Source organism: Manacus vitellinus, unplaced genomic scaffold, assembly GCF_001715985.3.
Source record: "Manacus vitellinus isolate BGI_N305 unplaced genomic scaffold, ASM171598v3 scaffold_29_pilon, whole genome shotgun sequence".
Lineage (NCBI taxonomy): Eukaryota > Metazoa > Chordata > Aves > Passeriformes > Pipridae > Manacus > Manacus vitellinus.
In genome coordinates this window covers 9283862-9303653 of record NW_021940207.1, presented here as the reverse complement: position 1 = coordinate 9303653, position 19792 = coordinate 9283862, and the positions used below count along the sequence as shown (strand labels likewise).

At 37.3% G+C, this 19792-nt stretch overlaps 1 protein-coding gene across 1 annotated transcript in view; it reads right to left on the bottom strand.

Annotated features, from left to right (window-relative positions):
• DNER (delta/notch like EGF repeat containing) overlaps window positions 1-19792 on the bottom strand; it is a 74013-nt gene that overhangs the window by 3113 nt on the left and 51108 nt on the right. The window contains exons 9-12 of the mRNA XM_018074817.2: window positions 13493-13615; window positions 10239-10352; window positions 9052-9183; window positions 4607-4853 (exon numbers count right to left, since the gene is read on the bottom strand). Of these exons, the coding sequence (XP_017930306.1) occupies window positions 4607-4853; window positions 9052-9183; window positions 10239-10352; window positions 13493-13615 (616 nt within the window). The remainder of the gene's footprint in view (window positions 1-4606; window positions 4854-9051; window positions 9184-10238; window positions 10353-13492; window positions 13616-19792) is intronic.

The window sequence follows — 19792 nt, the reverse complement described above, 5'->3', positions numbered from 1 at the left end:
ACAAAGGGTACAACACTGTGTGGGGAAATCTCAATCCTAGTAAGCACTGGGTCTGGAAAAAGACTGGAAGAACAAAATGGATAATCATTCTGACACTAGCTTTAGTGCCATACTGTGTCTGAGGAACAATTGTGTGCTTGGATCAGTAAACAGAGTAGCAGTAGCACTAGGGAAGTTCTACAGCCTCTACATTTAGATTTGCTGCATCTATTCATGGGAGATGATGGTGTTCCAACATGTACATCAGAGATACTGAAATGAGAATTAGAAAATATATTTTGCAATGAAGCATTGAATAAGAGCAACCTGTGTAGCTTGAGAGAGACCAAGGGTTCCCTGACAATAATGAGGACAGTATACATTCCCTGTAGGAATTCTTCTTGGCACAGGTAGCTCTGTGTGTGTGCGTGTGTGAAATCTGCTTCACATACAGAATGGTCTCGCCCCTCCTCTTCCTTAGAAGGCCATTTCAAGAGATGGCTAATCATAGAGAGTCATTAACCTCAGCAACCCCTTCAAGTAGAAGACTTTTGAGAACACTGGACAGCTGAACCCTGACGAAATGGTGTCTTCCAAATTCTATGGGCCAGGCTGGGGTTCTGAGTTTCCCCAGAAATAGAAGGAAGAAACCACACGTTGCTACTCTGTTTAAAGCCAGCAACTGGTAAAAGGAGTCCATAAATAAAGTTTAAACAAGAGAAATAAAAAAAGAGAGACTAGAATTTAAAAAAAAAAAAAAAAAAGAAAAGAAAGAAGAAAAGAGCATACATAGAGGAGGAAAGGGATTCTTTTCACCTCCTCAGGAAGAGAATGATTTATTTCCTCTGAATTTTTCAGAGAAAAGGTCAGGTGTGTAACTGGTATTGTGTCTTGCTTAGAACAACTGAGCTATAACCCTAGAGTTCCCACAAAATTAATTGTGGCTGAGGATGCATATAAGCAATTGGCAGGTGATGTGGAGACCAGAGTACTTGTGCATGTGATAATACTTTCACAAACAGGTAGCTGACTGAAACCTGTCAGGAAATGGGAAATGAGCCCGTCCTGATGTTCATCAGATTCAGAAAGCTTTGGACATTGCAGTTTAACACAGGAATGGGGAGAATGTGGAATGTGCAGTGGAGAGGAGCTGGCCCTGCTGTGACAGGACAACCTAATCAGAGTCTGACAAACCAGACTCTTCAACTCACACATGGGCGGAACAGGACAGGATGTGAAAGTAAAAATTTAAGAAACTACTCTGTAAGCAGTGCGTGAAGGCTACTGCAAATGGCATCTGGGCACACATGAAATGTACTGTAGAACAGTCTGTAACCAGATAATTTGTGAACTCACTGTTAATGTTTTCTAAAGTGCATGATTCAGTTTCAGTAACAGATCTTGGTTCCAATTCAATGAAGTCTTATGGCTACTGAAGCCAGTGGTCAACTATTTCATTACACTGTTAGCTTCTTGCTTTAAAATGTATAAACTTTAACATAAAAGCCATATTTCTTTACTGCCCAAATAATGAATGTGAAAGACAGCTGTGCTTCACCAGGTTAGAAAACTGTCTAGTTCTGACCTGCTAATTCTAGGAACATTCACTAGAAGTAGATGTTTATTAGTAATGAACCTCGAGCACATTTTTTTTTCTTACAGCAGGTACTGGATTAGTAAATATCAAATTATAAAAAAAAAAAAAAATAAGAAAAAATGCTGAAAAAATGAAGAAATAATTTTAAAATAACTTATTTAATATGCAACAGGCATCCACACTCCCTGGACACCTATTGACTTTAACAGAAACCTCATGTTTAAAGAAAATAATCTATTCACTTTTCCTTAGGCCTCCATTTTCTGAAATTACTAATATGTTTGGGTATCTAACTGTGAAAGGGAATTATTTCCAGAAAATGCTGAATTTTCTATTATTTGAAAGTAGATCTTTTAGATACAGCAATTCTGAAAATTCAGATCTTGGTATTTATATACGTAGATTTAAGAGTTTATGCAAAAACAACTATAAAGTTGTGCTCCTTTTCCTGGATTGAATTTACCAAAGCAGTGGTTTATATCTTTCTGAAACCAAAATAAACACAACAATCTTCACACTAAACCTCTGCGAATTATCTGACTTGGCAGCTCTATCTTGGATTTTTATAAGACATCCATTCTCTGAGAGACACAGAGAATTATTTGGAATGAAAACTTTTATTTTCATTTGCATTAAGTAGAAACACCTTTTCCAAGATAGGGAAACCATTTATTGACAATAATGTAATTTCTAACTGCATAATAAAAAACTCATCATGAATCTATCCCAGTCCAAGAACTTCTTCAAAGTTTATTTTACCATGATGATAACTTGGGGTTTTTTAAACTTTTGCCTTCAGTAATAAGCAGAGTTTCATTCACAGTAATCTAGACAGTAGTGATAAAGACTTGAACTAATCCAGCTTCCAAGATTAGAAAGGTTTCCTACAGGAAATCTTTGATCATTTTCATTATCTGCCAGTGAAACTGTAAAAGGCAAGACAAATTCTGACTGAAAAGAGCCTGCCTTGCTGGTACACTTTTCCTTGGTACCCTTAGATAGAAAGCTGACAAATTTGCTTTAAGAAATAAGTTAAGAAAACTCAAGTTTCTCAGAAGATGAATTCCAGTCCTTGAGGAAGTGCAAAGTACAACTTCAACCAGTAGTAACTCAAGAGGACTGACACACTCATCCCTGCTATAGGAGTAGAGGGAGGTGTTTAATTTCAAAGATGAACAGTATAATTTTGCACCTTGCTCTCCACCCTCGGAGATGTGTAGTACATAAATGTAGACATTCAGAAGGCCAAATAATAAAAAAACTCTAAAGCTTTTTATGGGTCATAAAGTCTGTCCTCTCCCAGTACAGTACTAAAGGAAAAAGGGTTTCTCAGGGTGAGTACAATGTGGAGATGCTGAGATTCTACTGGGAAACACATAAGACTAAGTGGTAGAGGGGACTTCAAGGAAAACTTAAAAGAATACTGACTTTATGGCTGTGTTAAAACAACTATACACATCTTTCTTTTTAAAATATTTACTGACTAATGTATTTTGACAATGAACAAATGTTTTATTGTAAACCTAGTTGGAACACTTTAAAGAGCTACTGCCCAAAGCTGTGCTGTGATTAACTGAGTCCGTGGGAATACCTCATCCATTTCAGGTACCTGACAACTTCAGTGGTGGTGCAATTTAACCTATTTAACTTTCACTGAAACAGCACTGGAGCATTCAGAAACTGAATTACCAGCAGTCACCAACCAATATGCACACATTCCTCCACATCAATGCACAGGAACGTGTCTCCCTCCCTTCTTTTAAGAGCATTTTAATGGTAACACACACAAACACTATGTTGGAATTTGAAGTGATCTTGACAAATCAAAGAAATGGGAAAAAGAAACTACAAAAATGGAAGTTCTACCTTATTGAGAGAGATGTCAAACACAGACAAAACAATACTGACTGGGAAGCAAAATGACACAGAGGATCTTGGGGGTAAGGAAAAATCTGTCACTAGTGTAATGCAAATTAAAAAACAATTAAACAAACAAAGAAGAAAGTTTCTTTTTCAGATGTATGACGGGGAATGCCACAAATAAGATGCAGGAGGTGATTATTCAGTTTGTTTGGCGCATGTAAATCTTCAAACAGAGAACAACTTCCAGCTTTAGGGACCCCCCATCAAAATAAAAACGAGAAAGACAATCTGGAGTGTGTCCCAGGAAGACAATAAAGAAGCTGGCATGATCCAGGAGGAGATACTGGAAAAATGGGTTAGTTAAGTCCAGGGAAGAAAAAAATTGGTTTGCTTTTTATTATTAAAAAAAGTGGTTGTGGGGGAGCTCATCACCTGATATACAAGTGATACAAACAGTGATAAATTCTTCTTCATGGCAGCCTGAAGAGCAGTAAGAAAGAAGTAGTGTAGTTCATAGCAAAGAAAATCCAGGTTGGATTTTAGGAAAGCTTTTTTTAACTCTGTTCAACTCCTTTGGAGATTTTATAACACAATTATTGGCATGGAGCTATTTAATGCATATTTAATGCTATATCAGTGCAATGGCTTACACTTCAGCTCTCAAACCCCTTCCAGTTCTACTTCTGTATAATTCTGACACCCAATTTCCTGTCTTGCAAGTGCCCCATTAAAATTAAAAGTTAAAAAATTACTGTTTCTAGGAAAGCAGGTAAGAAAGGCAAACAGGAGTACAAAAATCAGTGAGGTGAAGAGAGTCTCACTAAATAATCTGGTAAATTAGTCACAAAATTCACCATGTCTTTGCTGTCTGATCATATTGCTTGTGTGTATCAGTTAAAGAATCTGACAGGCTAAGAACCTTGCACTTCATCAGTTACACCAAATAAATCCATAATGATTCCCTCTCTCTTCAAGGAGTTCTGTTGTATTATCACACTCCAGATGAGAACAGAATAGGGATCAAAAAAGAACTACAAGCAGTGATCCTGTCTTTTCCCAGTGAAGCCGCCCATTCACTCTCTGCCAACAGCAGTCAGATGCACTGGGCATGAACTGAAATTACATATTGCAACAGATTTCTGTTAAATTACCACCCCCAGAACAAACCTGGCATGTCGGATAGAAGCAATTGCACTACTGAATTCACTGTCAATACTCCTGCAGTTGTAAAATTCTTCATAGGCTGGTCTGGAAGAGCCCTGGTATTCGATGCGGCTGATGCGACATATTCCCACAATCAGGATGATCAGCATCAGGACAAAGGCTACACACAGGGCCCCGATGATGATGTAGAGGGAGTGACGAGGCATATTTGTTAGACTCTCTGCCATGTGCCCAGATTTCCACTGCAGATCTGCCAATAAGAAATAAAAGTTTATTGTTAATTAGTAGTTTATATCCATCCCGCTGAATAGACCTATTTTATGGTATTCATTTTCAATATTGCTGACTTTTGAAGGTAGGGGGATATTTAGTTTCTCAGGCTCTGTTATTGATACATCACCATGCCTAATATGCCACAAATTTGAATAGGGCTATCTTGAACCTTCACTCATCTTTTTTTGCAGATTTTAAGGTCATATGGAAACACCAGTCTAGTTCCATCTCCATCTCCTATATAATCCAAGTCAAAGAAAGTCATCAAGTTATGCTTGCATTATGTTATTTTATACTGTAGGCTCCCTAAAGCAGGCTGGTTTTATGCAAAAGCTTCTAGTAACTCACCAATGCTCTGTGGAGTTTGTTCTAATAGTGAAGACTTCCACTAAAATCTTTTATTTAACCTGTATTAAACATGCTTTGTTTCTAATTTGAAATGCAGGCTTTCGTTATGCCTTTCTCCATCAGAGTTCAGAGGCTTCAAAACCAGCATTTCAAGGACAAAAAGGACATCTCATAAGGTCCCACAATAGTGAGCTCACTAGAGTCTTTTCTCAAGCATAATTTCCCTGAGAGTCTCAAAGCAGACCTTAAAGTAAAGCCACTGTGGAAGAGGCTTCTTGTATTTATGTATTCCAGATTTTTATAAATATTCTTGATCAACAAACTATTGCCTATCAATGCCAAACAGATTTTCTATCAATTGCTTATGTCCTTAGATCTGTTTTTCTCTAGCATGGGTCAATGTATTTCTAATTAACCTGTACTTCCCTCTAGGGTTTGCTTTTGGCAATCTTTTAAGCCTATGGACTCATGAATTATTTCAAACTAGGAACAGAATTGACTCATACTGACTACAGAAATCTGACACTCTGCAAAAGTTATTTCTAGGGGGTGACTGTTCCTTTTTCAAATGTACTTCTGCTTTGCTCTGGTTTAGAAACTCCCTATACTTAATCACAAACACTCTGGGAACAGGGCTACCAAGCATATGCTTTGGGACAGTTAAGATACTCTCAGAAGCCACCTCTCAAGGATGTTGATGATGGCAGATAATTGATTCAAGCACCTGAGCTGAAATCACCAGTTTAGTGTCATCCATGCATAAAATCTCTATCTATAGTGGAAATACAGGGGAATGTATACAGACAGAAAAATAAATCCATTTTAGAGGAAGGTGGTGAGAAAGTTTGAAGCTGTAACATACCCAAGTGATATTCACTTGGGCAGAGTTTGGAGAAATGGTTGCTCTTTGTCACAATAGTAAAGGTTGTCCCAGAGCACTTCTCAGCTTGGGTTGCTTAGACTTTTTGTCCACAAATGTGAGCTGAGCTTACAGGACTGGCTGTTTGTTTGTGTTATCTTCTTCAGAGATCAGTAAAGTTTTGATCAGCCTGAGTCATTCAGTGATTAAATGCTTCTAAATTGCTGTTGCTGCAGTTTGCCCAGTCAGGATATGAGGGAGAGAATACAGCTGTGCTCTGTGCAGTTTGGGAAGAGTTTCTATTTCTGTTCTGCAGCACATTTGTCACAGCCAGTGGCTTCTGTCAGGTTGTCAGACTAGGCCAAATTCAGGTATAATGTGTGCAGATGTATGGCAAGATAGTTTTGATTTAGGTTCCATGTCTTCCATCTCTGGATGACAAAGATGAGAGAAATTTCTTCCTTTTTTCCTCACCACATCAAAATACAAAGATTAAAAGTATATTAGAAAATACTAGAAAGAAAATATGACAGCTCAAAATCACAGTATTTTCAGTTGCTATAGTAATGTTCATAAAATTAAGAATTAGATTTCAATGCACACCACACCGTCTGCACTAGAAATTCTTCATAATGTTAGTTTTCAAGTAACCACATGGTTTGGCATACCTCAGCAATTACATTAATAATTACAAAAGTGGTAAAGGTAATGATATAAATGAATAACCAGCAGGAATTGGAGAATTCATATGAGACATTTGTAAGCATTTTTATAGTGAATGCTTCATTAACCTTTTAGGCAAATGCATTTTGTTGTGAAAGGAAGAATATCCTCTTTATAATTAAGACCAATTTAATTCTATTTAATTGGAATTGCTAACATTGGGAAGGACCATAAATGATATGATATCACAGTTCATTCAGGCAAACGTGTCTAGTTTGTTATATATACAACACTTGAAAATTCAGGAGAGCAGTTTGACAAGAAGATAACCCTGAAATTCTGTTAGGATAGTCACTTCAGGCAGCTAAACCAGCTGGTGGAAAAATGTGGAACTCTTAATAATAGTAAATAGGGTGGTTCTACAAAAAAAGACTAAGTACCAACAGTCTCCTTCATGGCTAGTAATAGAGGATCACAAAAGATAAAATGGGATCTATTTAGGTAAACAACTCCTAAACACCAGTTTTTTCCCCTCTTGAGAAGCCTGAAGCTTGGCTTCAGACCTTTTTCTAGGTATCAGAGGGATGGTTCAATACAGAGGAAGTCAGTACACAGTGTTTAAATTTAATTTCCACCACAATATAATAAATATGACAAGAAGAACTAGAAAGATGAACAGAAGCAGATTTACTAAAAAATTCAAACTTTAGAGCTCAGAGAAATGCACTGCCCTATTGTCTCCCCCAGTGAGATCAGAAGTGCTGCACCTGTTCATAAAAGAGCTGGATATGGCCTTTCTATACATGATTACAGTTGGGTTCCCACCAATTCATAGCTCAGGGAAAGATAGTGAGTACAAAGATCTTGCCATGGCTACATAGATCTGCAGGAAAAAAAATCTGCAGATCAAGATTCTTTTAAATTCTTTCTGCAAAGTGATTTCTTCAAAACTCAATCCCTCTCTGTTTGCATAATCCTTTATATAGCTGTTAAAATCCAAGTTCTTTAGGAAAGCTTCCACAGCTTTGCGTGTAAGCCACTGCATTGGTTAGAGAGGCTGTGTGTCCATATTTACACCTGGCTGTGCTCCCCATACCCCACTGGCTCCATACACACAGGGAAGTGTGGGTGCCATTCACAGAGACAACAAAAAGGCAGTGCTGTCACCACCTCTGGGCTAGCTAGGAATGGTCTTCTGCAGTCTTTGCTTACAACAGAAAGCACTGGAACTGAATTTACTGGCTTGAAGTAAGGACTAACATCAAGAACTGAATCAATTTTTAAAAGCAGTCGATATGTTTAAGTAAAAGAAAGTAAAAAATAAAAGCTTCATACGCTCCTCATGTAAATGATATAGAAAACATTTTTTATTCCAGCCTTTGTGTTTATTTTATTAATCTATCACCTATTCCTGCACCATTAACTGTGCTAACAAACTTGTATATCTGTATAATGACTCAAAGGGATCTATGACCACAGTGCCTGAAGCATTCAAGCAAGTTAAATACACAGCTGAATTCCCTAGTAAAGACAACATCTCTATCCCAGGAACAAGACATCAGGGAAATACGAAGCAGCTCTGTGAGCAGCACAACTAATGAAGCTTAATTTCCATTTTAACTCTTGGGCTTCATTCTTTCTGCCTCTCATGGATTCTCCACTGCTCCATAATGGTGCACTTACAGTGAAGCTTCTCTCTAAACTAAGCAGCAAGATCACACTGAAGCTGTTCCTTCCCTAGGCCCACCAGTGGAACCTCTCTAAGGCTTACTAAATGCTTCTTTCTAACAAATTTGCTGGAAATCGGCCTATGGATGGAAAAGTTATTCCTGAAAGAATTGGTAAGTGCATCCACAGACAAGTCACAGCACAATTACACAGAACTAGTTTCCTTAGGTAAGCAAGTTCAAAGTTGTTTTGCTGAAACACCACTAAAACTACAGGTGCTTACAAGTCAAAACAAATATGTTAGGGCCATGCTTATAGGGCTGTGGAAGTACATTTTACCCAAAGTAAGCTCTGAAGCACAAGCTCAGTTAAAAGACAAACTGCTTAGTGCCCAGCTGTGAGCCAGCATCTCTGACAATCTAGTCCAGCACATCTCAAAATAGGATGCCCAGAAACAGAACTTTTTAACTTTCATAGCCCCTTCTGAAATGTTATGGCCTAAAATAAAATGAATTTAACATGATTTTGATCATTTACACATGATTCGGAGTATGTGTGCCGATAGAAAGAGACAAGTATAAGTCTCTTTAACATAACATATCATTTTTAGACATCTTCAGAGAACTACAAAACTTACGTATTTCGCAGTTTGCCCCGACCCATCCGTGAGGACAGTGGCAGGTGTAGCCACCAGGCTGATCCATGCACGTTCCCCCGTGGTGACAGGGGCTGCTGTCACAGTCGTTTACATCGATCTCACATTCTTCACCTTCAGAGGGGAAAAAAACAACAAAAGCCACAGTTCTGTATGGCTGGTACCCGACACAGCAAGTACATTGTCAGCCATGTAATTTCTCTCTTGCTGCAAAACACCTTATAGTGCAGTAGCAGCCTTATTCTCAGAACATCAAAAGTGTTCCAAGAAGGAAGTATCTTCATTCTGTCAGGTGAAAACAAAGTCTGAGGACTAAGGCATTTGACTAACCTCACCCAGCCTCTGTATCTCATTTCTCTAAATATATTTGCCATCCCAAGAAAATATAATATAACAGTTGAACACGTATATTCTGACATGCTACACAATAATACAGATAATCAGTGCCTCTGAGAAACAGAGAAACATTGTACAATAGGAAGCTAATTCTTTTCCAAAGAATGCCCTTTAATTAGCACAGATAAAAAGCACAATTTGATCTATAAAAGAGTTATGAATGGGTTTATCTATTACTATCACATTAGATATTACCTTACATGACTGACAGAGCATCAGGTTGTAAATTATTTTAGCACCAGATATTTGGATTACATCAGTCATGTCAGTCTAAATACAAGGCCAAAGGATTAAATGGGCTTCTTACCAGGACTCTGAAAGTGTAAATTGATTCATAAAAAGCACTTTAGGGCTTTTAGCAATTGCATATTACAGTAATGGAATAAGTTGTTTCTTGAGCACAAAGTAACTAAGGTCAATTTTAAAATATTTTTCAGTTTCAACAGTGTCCAATTAGTATATTGGCTTACCTGGAAGTCTTCAAAATGATATTTTTAAAATGCAATCTAGTGTCAAGTAGTAAGGTCATAAGGCACATTAAATAGCTGTCAGCTTAGTAAAGTCTCTTTAGTAACAGGCTTTATTTGCTACAAAGTTCAAAGCAGCTGTAAGTAATACCAAGAATTTTCCATTCTCACTAGACTGACTACAATTCAGGGAAGTCTAAATTAATGTGTTTCTTGAAGAGACCCAGTCTGACTTGGTATTTGTCTTCTTTTGGACATGGTGAACACTGACAGCCTGATGTTCTGTGTAACATACAAATCACTTGCCTGCATATCCAGGTGCACAAACACAGGTAGCATTTAGACCTTCGCTGTCACAAGTGCCACCATTCTGACAGTTGATGTTAATACAAGGGTCTTTGTATAATTCACAGTGCCTTCCTGAAAAGGACAAATCAGTAATTGCCATTACCATGACAGCATGAAATCAGTACATGCAATAACTTGATTTCACCTGGATGAATGTGCAGTCTCCAATCCTGTCCTATGTCATAAGACTAAAGCCATGTATTTTATGCTGGCTAAACCTTTTACACACATGCCTCCTCTTTGCTCTTCCCACACAGAGGCTTTGGGCCAGGAGAGGTAGGGCAATTTCTGCTAAGAACTACTGGCTATCTATGAAAAACCAATGATATAATAAAGCATAATCTGATCACCTAATTACCTAATATTCTTCAATAAAATGTAAATAATAATTGTCTTGAGTAAGAATTTTATGTAATAACTTATGTAATAAAACACACCAGCATTCTGATGACTCATTAACTCTTGCAGGAAAATGAGGAATATAACTAAGGCAATAAAAAGAAATTAATTTATTCAAATGGATAGTTAAAAGTGCATAATTCAAATGGATAGTTAAAAGTGCATGCCACTTTCTTCATTCTTTCATACTCAGTGTAGGCTATGTGAATTCAGCAGCTTTGCCTTGCAGAAGACAGTGCAAGCTGCATCTGGCATACAGAACATAAAACTCAGCAGATTCCCACCTGGGGATAGGCAGAGGGACTCTACTGCCACTGCTACATGCATCAATTTCTTGGGATCTACTGTTCAGATAAAACTAGAAAAATCAATACATGAATGATCTAATCTGTGCATAGATGGCACTGAAACACATACATGTGAAAAATGAATGATTAGTGAGACTTCATTTATAATGTAGCTACTACTGTGAAATTAACTTTTACTTAAAGTATCTGCTTAAATTTATCCATTAATTTAGGTTTTAAGTCTAAATGTAACTCCTATTGCCATTCTTTGCTTGGGAATGAATCCAAAGTGACCACAAAGTGACTACTTAGCTAAAATCCTAAGTTATCCCCAAGTTTTCCCATTCTTATACTTCTTAAAAGAATTTCAACAAACTGGAGAGCAGGACTGGGTTTTGAATGCTTCTGTGTGGAAATGCTTAAAAATTACACACACATTTTTCACTTTATAAGGTGATTCATGTTTCTAAATCCTTAGTGTCCTGCAAACTGTAAAGATGCACAACCCAAAACCTTCTATGATTTTTTGATTCTATGATGGTCAATAGAAGCATAAACTCATATTGTTTACTTTGTATAAAAACTGCTTTGGCATCAGGAGAATGTTTCTAATAATGAGATAGTGAATGATTATGTCGCTTGTGGAGATTACAGACCCTACAATGATGGAGGGCTAGAAGGGGTTAGACAGATACATATGAAAAGTGGATGTGCAGCTGATCCTGTCTTACTCCTTCCCAATCTCTTTCATGAATACCAAAAGTGTCGCACAAGAAGTTTGCAACTTTGAATTTGGAGAGCCTGAGTGAATGACTGAAAGGAATTAAATTAGTTCTCTAGTGTTCAAGATTGCAATTACGTACAGCAATGAGAGCTTATGTGAGTTACATAAATAAAACCATGAAACCAATCACCTCAAGTTAATCGTGAAAACGAAAAACATACATAAAAGCAACTTATTTTAAATATATATACATATACACATACATACTTGCTCACTACAGACCTGACAAAATAATTTTGTTAACATTTGCAGTGTTAGTAGCAAAAAGGCAGAGCAACTCCAGTTGAGCATCCTGCAGCTGCAGGAAGGAGCCAGCAGAGCCAGCAGCCCACAGGTACCTGCTGGCACAAACTTCAGACCTGCATGGCAGCTGACCTATCTGCCAGCCAGGGGGGATGGAGGCAGAAGGGGGCACTGCAGGTGGGGATGTCTGGGTTGGTGCTGCTAAAATGGAGGCCTCTGATGACCCACAGAGCATCCTGAGCTGGGGACCTCAGCTCTGTTCATCAGTGTCACTGAACACCTGAAGCACTGGAATGATGAAAGCTCAGTAATCAGCAAAAAGTGCTCACAGGAGCAGGCTCCCTCCTCTCATTTAAAGCATAATGTGCTGTGCACACAGTGATTTCAGCTGCATGGACAGGTTGGATGAGAACAGAAGATGAAGTCATAACATTGTGGTTAAATGCTGTTTAAACTGTCATGAAAAGCTGATGGTCATTTCCTCACTAAGCCTCTAAAATGATGAATTCTGCATCTATTGTCAAAGAGCAGTGCAATCACCAGCATGAAATACATATTTAGCCTCAGGCAGCTGTTAAGTGAGCATTACTTATCCACACAGCTAAGGATGGATACGCTTAATGAGAAAATGCTAGAGCAATGTTCCTTATAGTCATTCTGTGTAAAATATATGTATTTTTAAATACTAATATCATATAAAATTACATTAAAATGTTCTCACAGCATGATTCAAAACAGAATACACCAAAAAAGTATCATTTCAGCCCTCCACAGAGGGATGTCACAGACCACTGATATGTGTTAATCTGTTTACTGCTGAAATATACTGTGAGATGGAAGATTTTGTAGAGCCAAACATATACTCTTCTCATCTATTTTAGAAATTACTTAGGAAATGCCAAAGACCAATTCCATTTGAACATATCTAAGAGTAGCTGCAGTTAACATGGGAAACCAATCACAGACCTACTTCTCTCTCTGGGCTTTACAGTCTTTTAAATGAACAATCAAGACAAAACTTTCATTTCTACTTCTTTGTGCTAATCTATTTTAAATACTAATCTTTTATTATTATTTTGTTTTTAGCTCAGTTAACTGGAGAAAATTAATTAAAAAATAATTTGGAAAGCTCCCCATGTGAAAGCCCCTAAAAATAACTGATGAAAAAGTCTATTTGACAGTTATGTTTTCTTTTAAAAATTCATCACTTTCTAACATATCTTAAAAACAGCAGAAAAAAGCTACACCTATTAAGAGCAGAGAGAAGCCATTTGTCCCAGACAAGGACATGCATTCTCACAGATGAGATAAATCTAAACTATTCATTTGAATAAAGACTATGGGATCAGGGTCTATACTGTCATTTGTTTCCATTAATTTTACATGAAGGATTTATTTCTGCCCAGTGAAGGATATCGTATATACCTGTTTGTAACAGAACTTACCATAAAAAAAAATACAGAGAACAGTTGAAAAGGCAAGAGGCAAACCCATCCTACCTTCATACTCAGCAAGGCACACGCACTCGTAGTGGTTGGCGAGGTCTCTGCAGGTGGCTCCGTTCTGGCAAGGTGCAGAAAGGCATTCATTATATTCCTCTTCACAGTAAAGGCCATGGTAACCTAAATCCCATGAAGAGGAAATAAAACAAGCCATGAAACGCTTCCCAGTAAAAATTTACAATTAGGCAACTACAGACTCCGGGCAGATGCTTGCTAATTTAAATATACTGCACAGACAGATATATGTTAAGATGCTGATTTTAAAGGAATCTGCTCCCTGGGCGAAAATTACCAAAAAAACATTGGAAGCACAATGTTCTGAGAGAAACCCCAGCCTCTGTGACAAACCACAGTGAGGCTGCAAGGATGGAAGCTGGTGGCAGAAGCCAGTAGCAGCAACATGAATATCCTCACTCTGATTGTAAAAAGGAATACAGGAATACTGACGTATCAACCAGCTCCCTTGGATCCCTGCATCACAGCCACTTTTCATCAAAGAGGTGATATAATTGTATAACAGTTGTTAGAATGATAATATGTTTTAACTTCAAAGCTCTACAATGTCAAAACACCATAGAAGCATTAAGGTATTTCCATTTTTACAGTGTTCCCAAGCCATAGGCAGGTATTACAGCCTGATTAGGCAGACACAGAAAGCAGAGGCAGAGAAGAGACACCTGTTAACAGCCACTGAGTCATTTGTATCATGAGGTAAGAAAAAGGAGTTAATCCACTTGAAACAGTATTTTTTTCATTACTTAGTGTGCCATACAATCATTAGTTTCAACAGAAGTTGAAATTACTTTCCAGACATAGTGCATCAGGTCAAAGTAGTACCTACTCATATTAAGTAACAGCATTAATTAGTGCAGTGTAACAGAGGAAATAAACTAACTGTAATGCTAAAATATGTTTGCCTGATAGTATTTTTTTCTTGGTATTAAATATGAAGAATAATTTTTTTCATTTTGAAGGTCATTTTGAAAACTACTATTTTTGATATCAAGAAGCTTTTTTAATTCTTCTTCCATAGATCCAGGTTTTATTTTTGTAAGGAAAAGTTTCCTCTCTTATTTCTTGTTACTTTTCTTTCTTTCTTTTTTCCTTCTTTTTTTTATTTTTTTTCTTTTTTAAGGTAAGGGGCTTTTCAATAGCGGAAATAATGTCTAAATTTATAGGCATTTAATAAACTAACAAAAAAACCATCCATTGAAAAGGTGAGGATTGAAACTGTAGCAAATACTGTTGTCCACAGAGTAATGTCAAACCCTTTGTATGTGGTGGTTACTGCACACCCTTTTTCCTCTTGGGCTATTATTTTATAATATTTACCTGATACTGAAAACAATATAGACTGGGAATTTTTTTATTTGTTTTAAATGATGGCTGGCCTCTATCTGTCAGCTTTTCTCAATGTTCTAGAAATTTCATTCTATTAAAGGTCTGTATTACACATATCAAAAGGTAGTTTCAAATATGTCTTCATATTAAAAGCCATTTCACAAAGAACAGTTATACAGAGAAGATATGTCATGGTATGTTAACAGTGCATAAGAACACTCTTCCCACACCTACCACAGATTCATTTGGTTTAAATCAGTTAAATATCTAACCTTCTTAACTCATCAGAGATGATATTCCCCTCAACCTTAATGATCACATAATAATACCAAGAATATGTACTTATAGTCTATGATACAATACTCTGCACTGGAACAGTGCTCATATGCTTTTAAAAATCTTGATTTGCTCATTACATATAGCTGTAAAAGCAAGAGATGAACATACAATGAATAAATACAGAGGGTATGAATAAAGATGCCAGGGAAAAGGCCTAAAATATAAAGTGAGTGTAAGATTCTTCAGTGTGATTTTAGTTCTTCAGAAAATCTCTAGTTAGTAGCAAAACTCAAAGATATGAAAGGAGGGAATCTTTCATGAGGAACCAAGGAAAGGGGCAAATTCTCATTTTAGTAAGTGACAATCTATATTTGCTCTCCTGGTCTACATTTTCCCCAAAATTCTCAGAAAATCACACAAAATAGGACAAATGCCACCTCCAGGAAGTATTTGCATTTCCTCTCTCCCTCCCTATTATGGATAATTCAAAACAAAATTTTAGGAAGATACGTTAGTACTACTCAAGATTTTATATACAGTATCATCCATTTGATTCTGCACAAAATTGTTCTTTCATATGAAATAGTTAATTGGATTAGTAGCTTATTAAGAAACATTTCAGAACCACTTTTTCCAAAGCTGTTAGCCAGGCAATACAGAATTAATTATGCTAAACATTATGGGGTTTCTTACTAGCCTACGATGAAGTTTATCTAGCTCATGGTTCTAGGAAATATCCTTATGTGGTAAGATCTGTAGTCAACATACAAACCACCAAAATCAGCAAACTTAAAAGAAAAACAGATGGGAATTCCCAGTGTTCAACACCGACGTAATTCGACATTTTCAGAAAAAACGTTTTCCACTTCTCACCTTTCAAAGGGAACGAAGGGAATTTGTGACTGAATACTTGCCTGGTTTCCAAAATCAATACAAATTATGGTATCACCTCCTCAGGCTGCAGGCAGCCCACGCTGCCAGACACTGCACACAGCGAGGGAAAGATGTTTTCTCTCTCCACGAGAGGGCAGGTCTCGCCCACACACCATTCCACCCTCATCGTCCTCACCCTGGGGCCAGCAGCTTCCTTCTGCTGCAACTGCTGTGATGGAGAAAGTTCTGCTGTGGGACCAGGCACCCGAGGGAGAGGTTTGCTTCTCCTCATGGAGCTAAGAGGCACCGTATCACTCTTAATGAGCATCTCTCGTTGTATTACTGCTTTTAAATTATACTGATATATAAATCATGTAGTATACTGAATTCAGATATATATCTTCAAAAAGACTACATAAGAAATTTCTTTTCTTCAAAGAATTTAGATTGAAACAGGGGAATTTTTCTTAAATAACTTCAGAATAAAGAATTCTAGTGGAGTTGCTTCCTTTCTTTCTAAAAACATTACAATTCTGCTGCTTTTATATTCACAGCCAATGCCAAACACAGCTCTTCTGTGGTGTGTAACATTTCTGTGGACATATTCAGAAAGAAAGAAACAATTCCTGCATTAACAACACTTCTCCAGTTACTGTGTCCTGAACTGGGAAAAAAAATACGTTAGGCAAGGCAGCTTCAAAAAGGGCAACTTCTTTTTTCCAGGTCACTTGAAACTAGAAAAGCCTTCAATAACATCCTCTTCATGAACTCAAGCAGAACTCAGCAATGAAGGTCCCACTCTGATTTGCTCTCTTCAGAGGCTGGGGAATGGACAGGGAACCTAGAAAAAAACCTAAAATAAAGATGTCCCTACATTACCTCTTTTCCCTCTATGTGACGGTCCCTCTGCTACTGGTCTTTACAAAGGCAGAAACAGATCTGTTGCCATCCTCCTCTCGATTCCCAAGTTCTTCTTCCTCTTTCTTAAGCAACAGAGAGGCTGCCTTGAAGAGGCTGGGTTATTTTCCTGATGCTGTCTGGTATGGCCTTCAGAGCCCTACATGCTGAACTGCACTGTCTTTGCACATGGTTGTTAAAAACTGCAGGAGAAAATGGGAAAGGAAGCATGCAATCTGTGTCATGCAGGATGATGAGGAGAAGCCATGGGCTTTGTCAAAAGCTTTGAGAGCAGTTGACAGTAAAAGACACAGCAGAGGAACCTCTTGAGAATATCTGCACTTCCAGGTTAAAAAAAGAGAGGCTTACTCTGCTTTTATAAATCAATAAAGAACAAAGCTGAAAGCCTTTGAGCCTTTTTAGACACTACCTCCTCAACAGTGATTCCCACACCTAACACTTCACCAAATCAAGGAAGCAGAACGTAAAATCCCATCTTTATGGGAAGGCCTAATGGGGTACAATGTGAGAGAGCTCTATTTTGCAGGGAACAGCATCAGTCCACATATATGGCTGTTCACTAACAGAGGGTTATATAGTCAAGAAGCATGCTATATAGTCAAGAAATAAATGTGTTCAGTGTAAGTTTGAGCTTATGTAACAATTCAATAAGAGAAAGAGAGAAGACTGCTCCAGATGGCAGGAAGGTAGGAAGGCATGCTCACCAGCCATGGCCAGATTGCATGGAAGGTTGTCTTAATGTAGAAGTGGAGAAAAGATGAGGAAACAGAAGCAATAAAGGGCTCAGTTGGGAAGACAGTCAGGAGCTGGAATTAACCTAAAGTCACTTCTGCTGGAGCTTGCATACCCTGCTCCAGGAAGGGAAAGACAGAGAAAAAAAAATTGCTACTGCTGCAGACAAAAGTTGCACTGGCCTCTGCAAAGGCACTAAGACAAACCAATGCTCCCAGAACAACCTATTAAGTTGCATGAGCAGAAAATCAAGGGAAACATACTCTATGGTACTACTTCTGAAGTTGCCATCATTCTTCACACCTTGTAGAATTTTTTCTGAAACTCCTCTTTTCTTTTTTCAAATGTTCTATATATGCCAGTATATATATACATATATATATAAAGTAGAGAGCAGGTATTTAATGTCTGTACATGTGCTTTGCAGTATCAAAATCTATACCCCTATGTCTTTAAGAAACCCAAATGCAAAACTTTGCTCCAATATTAAGTTATGCAACTTCTAGATAGATTTCTCCACCTTGGACCAGTCAAAGTTAAAAATACTATATTAAATATTTGCATTCTAAATTTATCACAACAGCTGTATTAAATTAATTGAGTATAAAGAATTAAAAGGTTTAAGATAAAAGGTTTAAGAGGGGAGGAAACTGCTTTGAGATCCAGGGACTAAATAAATGTTCTACGAACAGATACAATGGGGTCTCACTGGTCTCACAAAACTGGTACTAGATGAGAAATCCAACTAATGAGGACAAGAATTTTTATCCAAATTAGTTCTTTAACATGAGGTAAGCATGAAAACACATGACACAAACTATGAATCAAATGTCCAAACACTGAGTATTTTTTTGTCAAGGGTCAGATGATGAATATTTATAACTGGGGTGTGGAAGCATATAATTGAAGATTTAAAGGTAAGGTTTCATGTGCAATTGAAAAATCATACACACAACACAAAGTAGATACAGTTGAATAGGCTTGGGAATTCCACAGAGCCCCTCAGCAGACATTTGAAGAAATAGTATGTTCAACTTTGAAATAACTTACACTTCTTTCTCCCATTCAGGAAATAGGGACATTAAAAAGTACTAGATTGCTCTCCAAGTTAAGTTATACAAATTAACTTTCCTGTACAAGCTAGTAGATGATGGAGATTATTTATAATGATGCTCTCAATGAAAGCCAACACACAAAAAATAATTAGTAGTAAATTCTTGATTGTGTATGTTCTGCAAATTGTGCAACTATGCAAATAAACCTACTATCATTTATCATTCTTCAGATCTGTAGCCTGGCCCAAAAAACATGGAAACCAAACTGCCTACCAAGCAAGGAGACTTGCAAAGACCTTGAGGTAATTGGAACTGTTTAAAAGTCCTCTCTTGTTTAATTTTTGAGGCAGAAGTAATACAGATGAAAATCCAACTGACACTGTGCCTGCTAGTAGAAACAGTGCATAAAGGAAGGATTGCATTCAGGTCACACACATAAGCAAAACTTTGCAGCACTTTGCTTCTCTAACAGGAAATTGCATCCTCTGTAAAATACCTAAAAAAAAAAAAAAAAAAACAACAAAGGGAAAAAGAAAGAAAAAGAACATGACACCCTAGAGCTGAACACAAAAATATAAGTGGCAGGTTCTAAAGTTTTTAGAGCCATAGGTTTCAGATGTACCAGATAACCAACATAGAAGAGAGTTCTAAAAATGTCAGTTCATAAACTTTTATTCATCAATTATATATAATATATATATAATGTATATATATATATATATATATATAATGTATAGGAATTAAGGGACATGTCTGAAACACTCCTGTTCAAAGAAGCCAGTGGTCTAGGAGCTGGCACACCAATGCTGAGAGCCTGCAAGCTTTTCTGCTTTTCTGGCTCTCTCATGGTCAGGAGGCAGACACCATTTCTTTCCTGCTGCTATGTGGCAATATTTTTATTATTAACCCTTGATAATGCTATTAAACTGCACACAAATTTCATTCATCTGCTTTACAAGTAATGTGACAGAAACTGTCAAAGTCTTTTCAGGCAAAATTGTAGATAGAATCCAGCTTCTTAATATAGCAGAGACTTAACTTATCCACTCTAGTGAACTGTTTTGCAATAGAGATAACAAAAATGTGGTAGGCCATGATC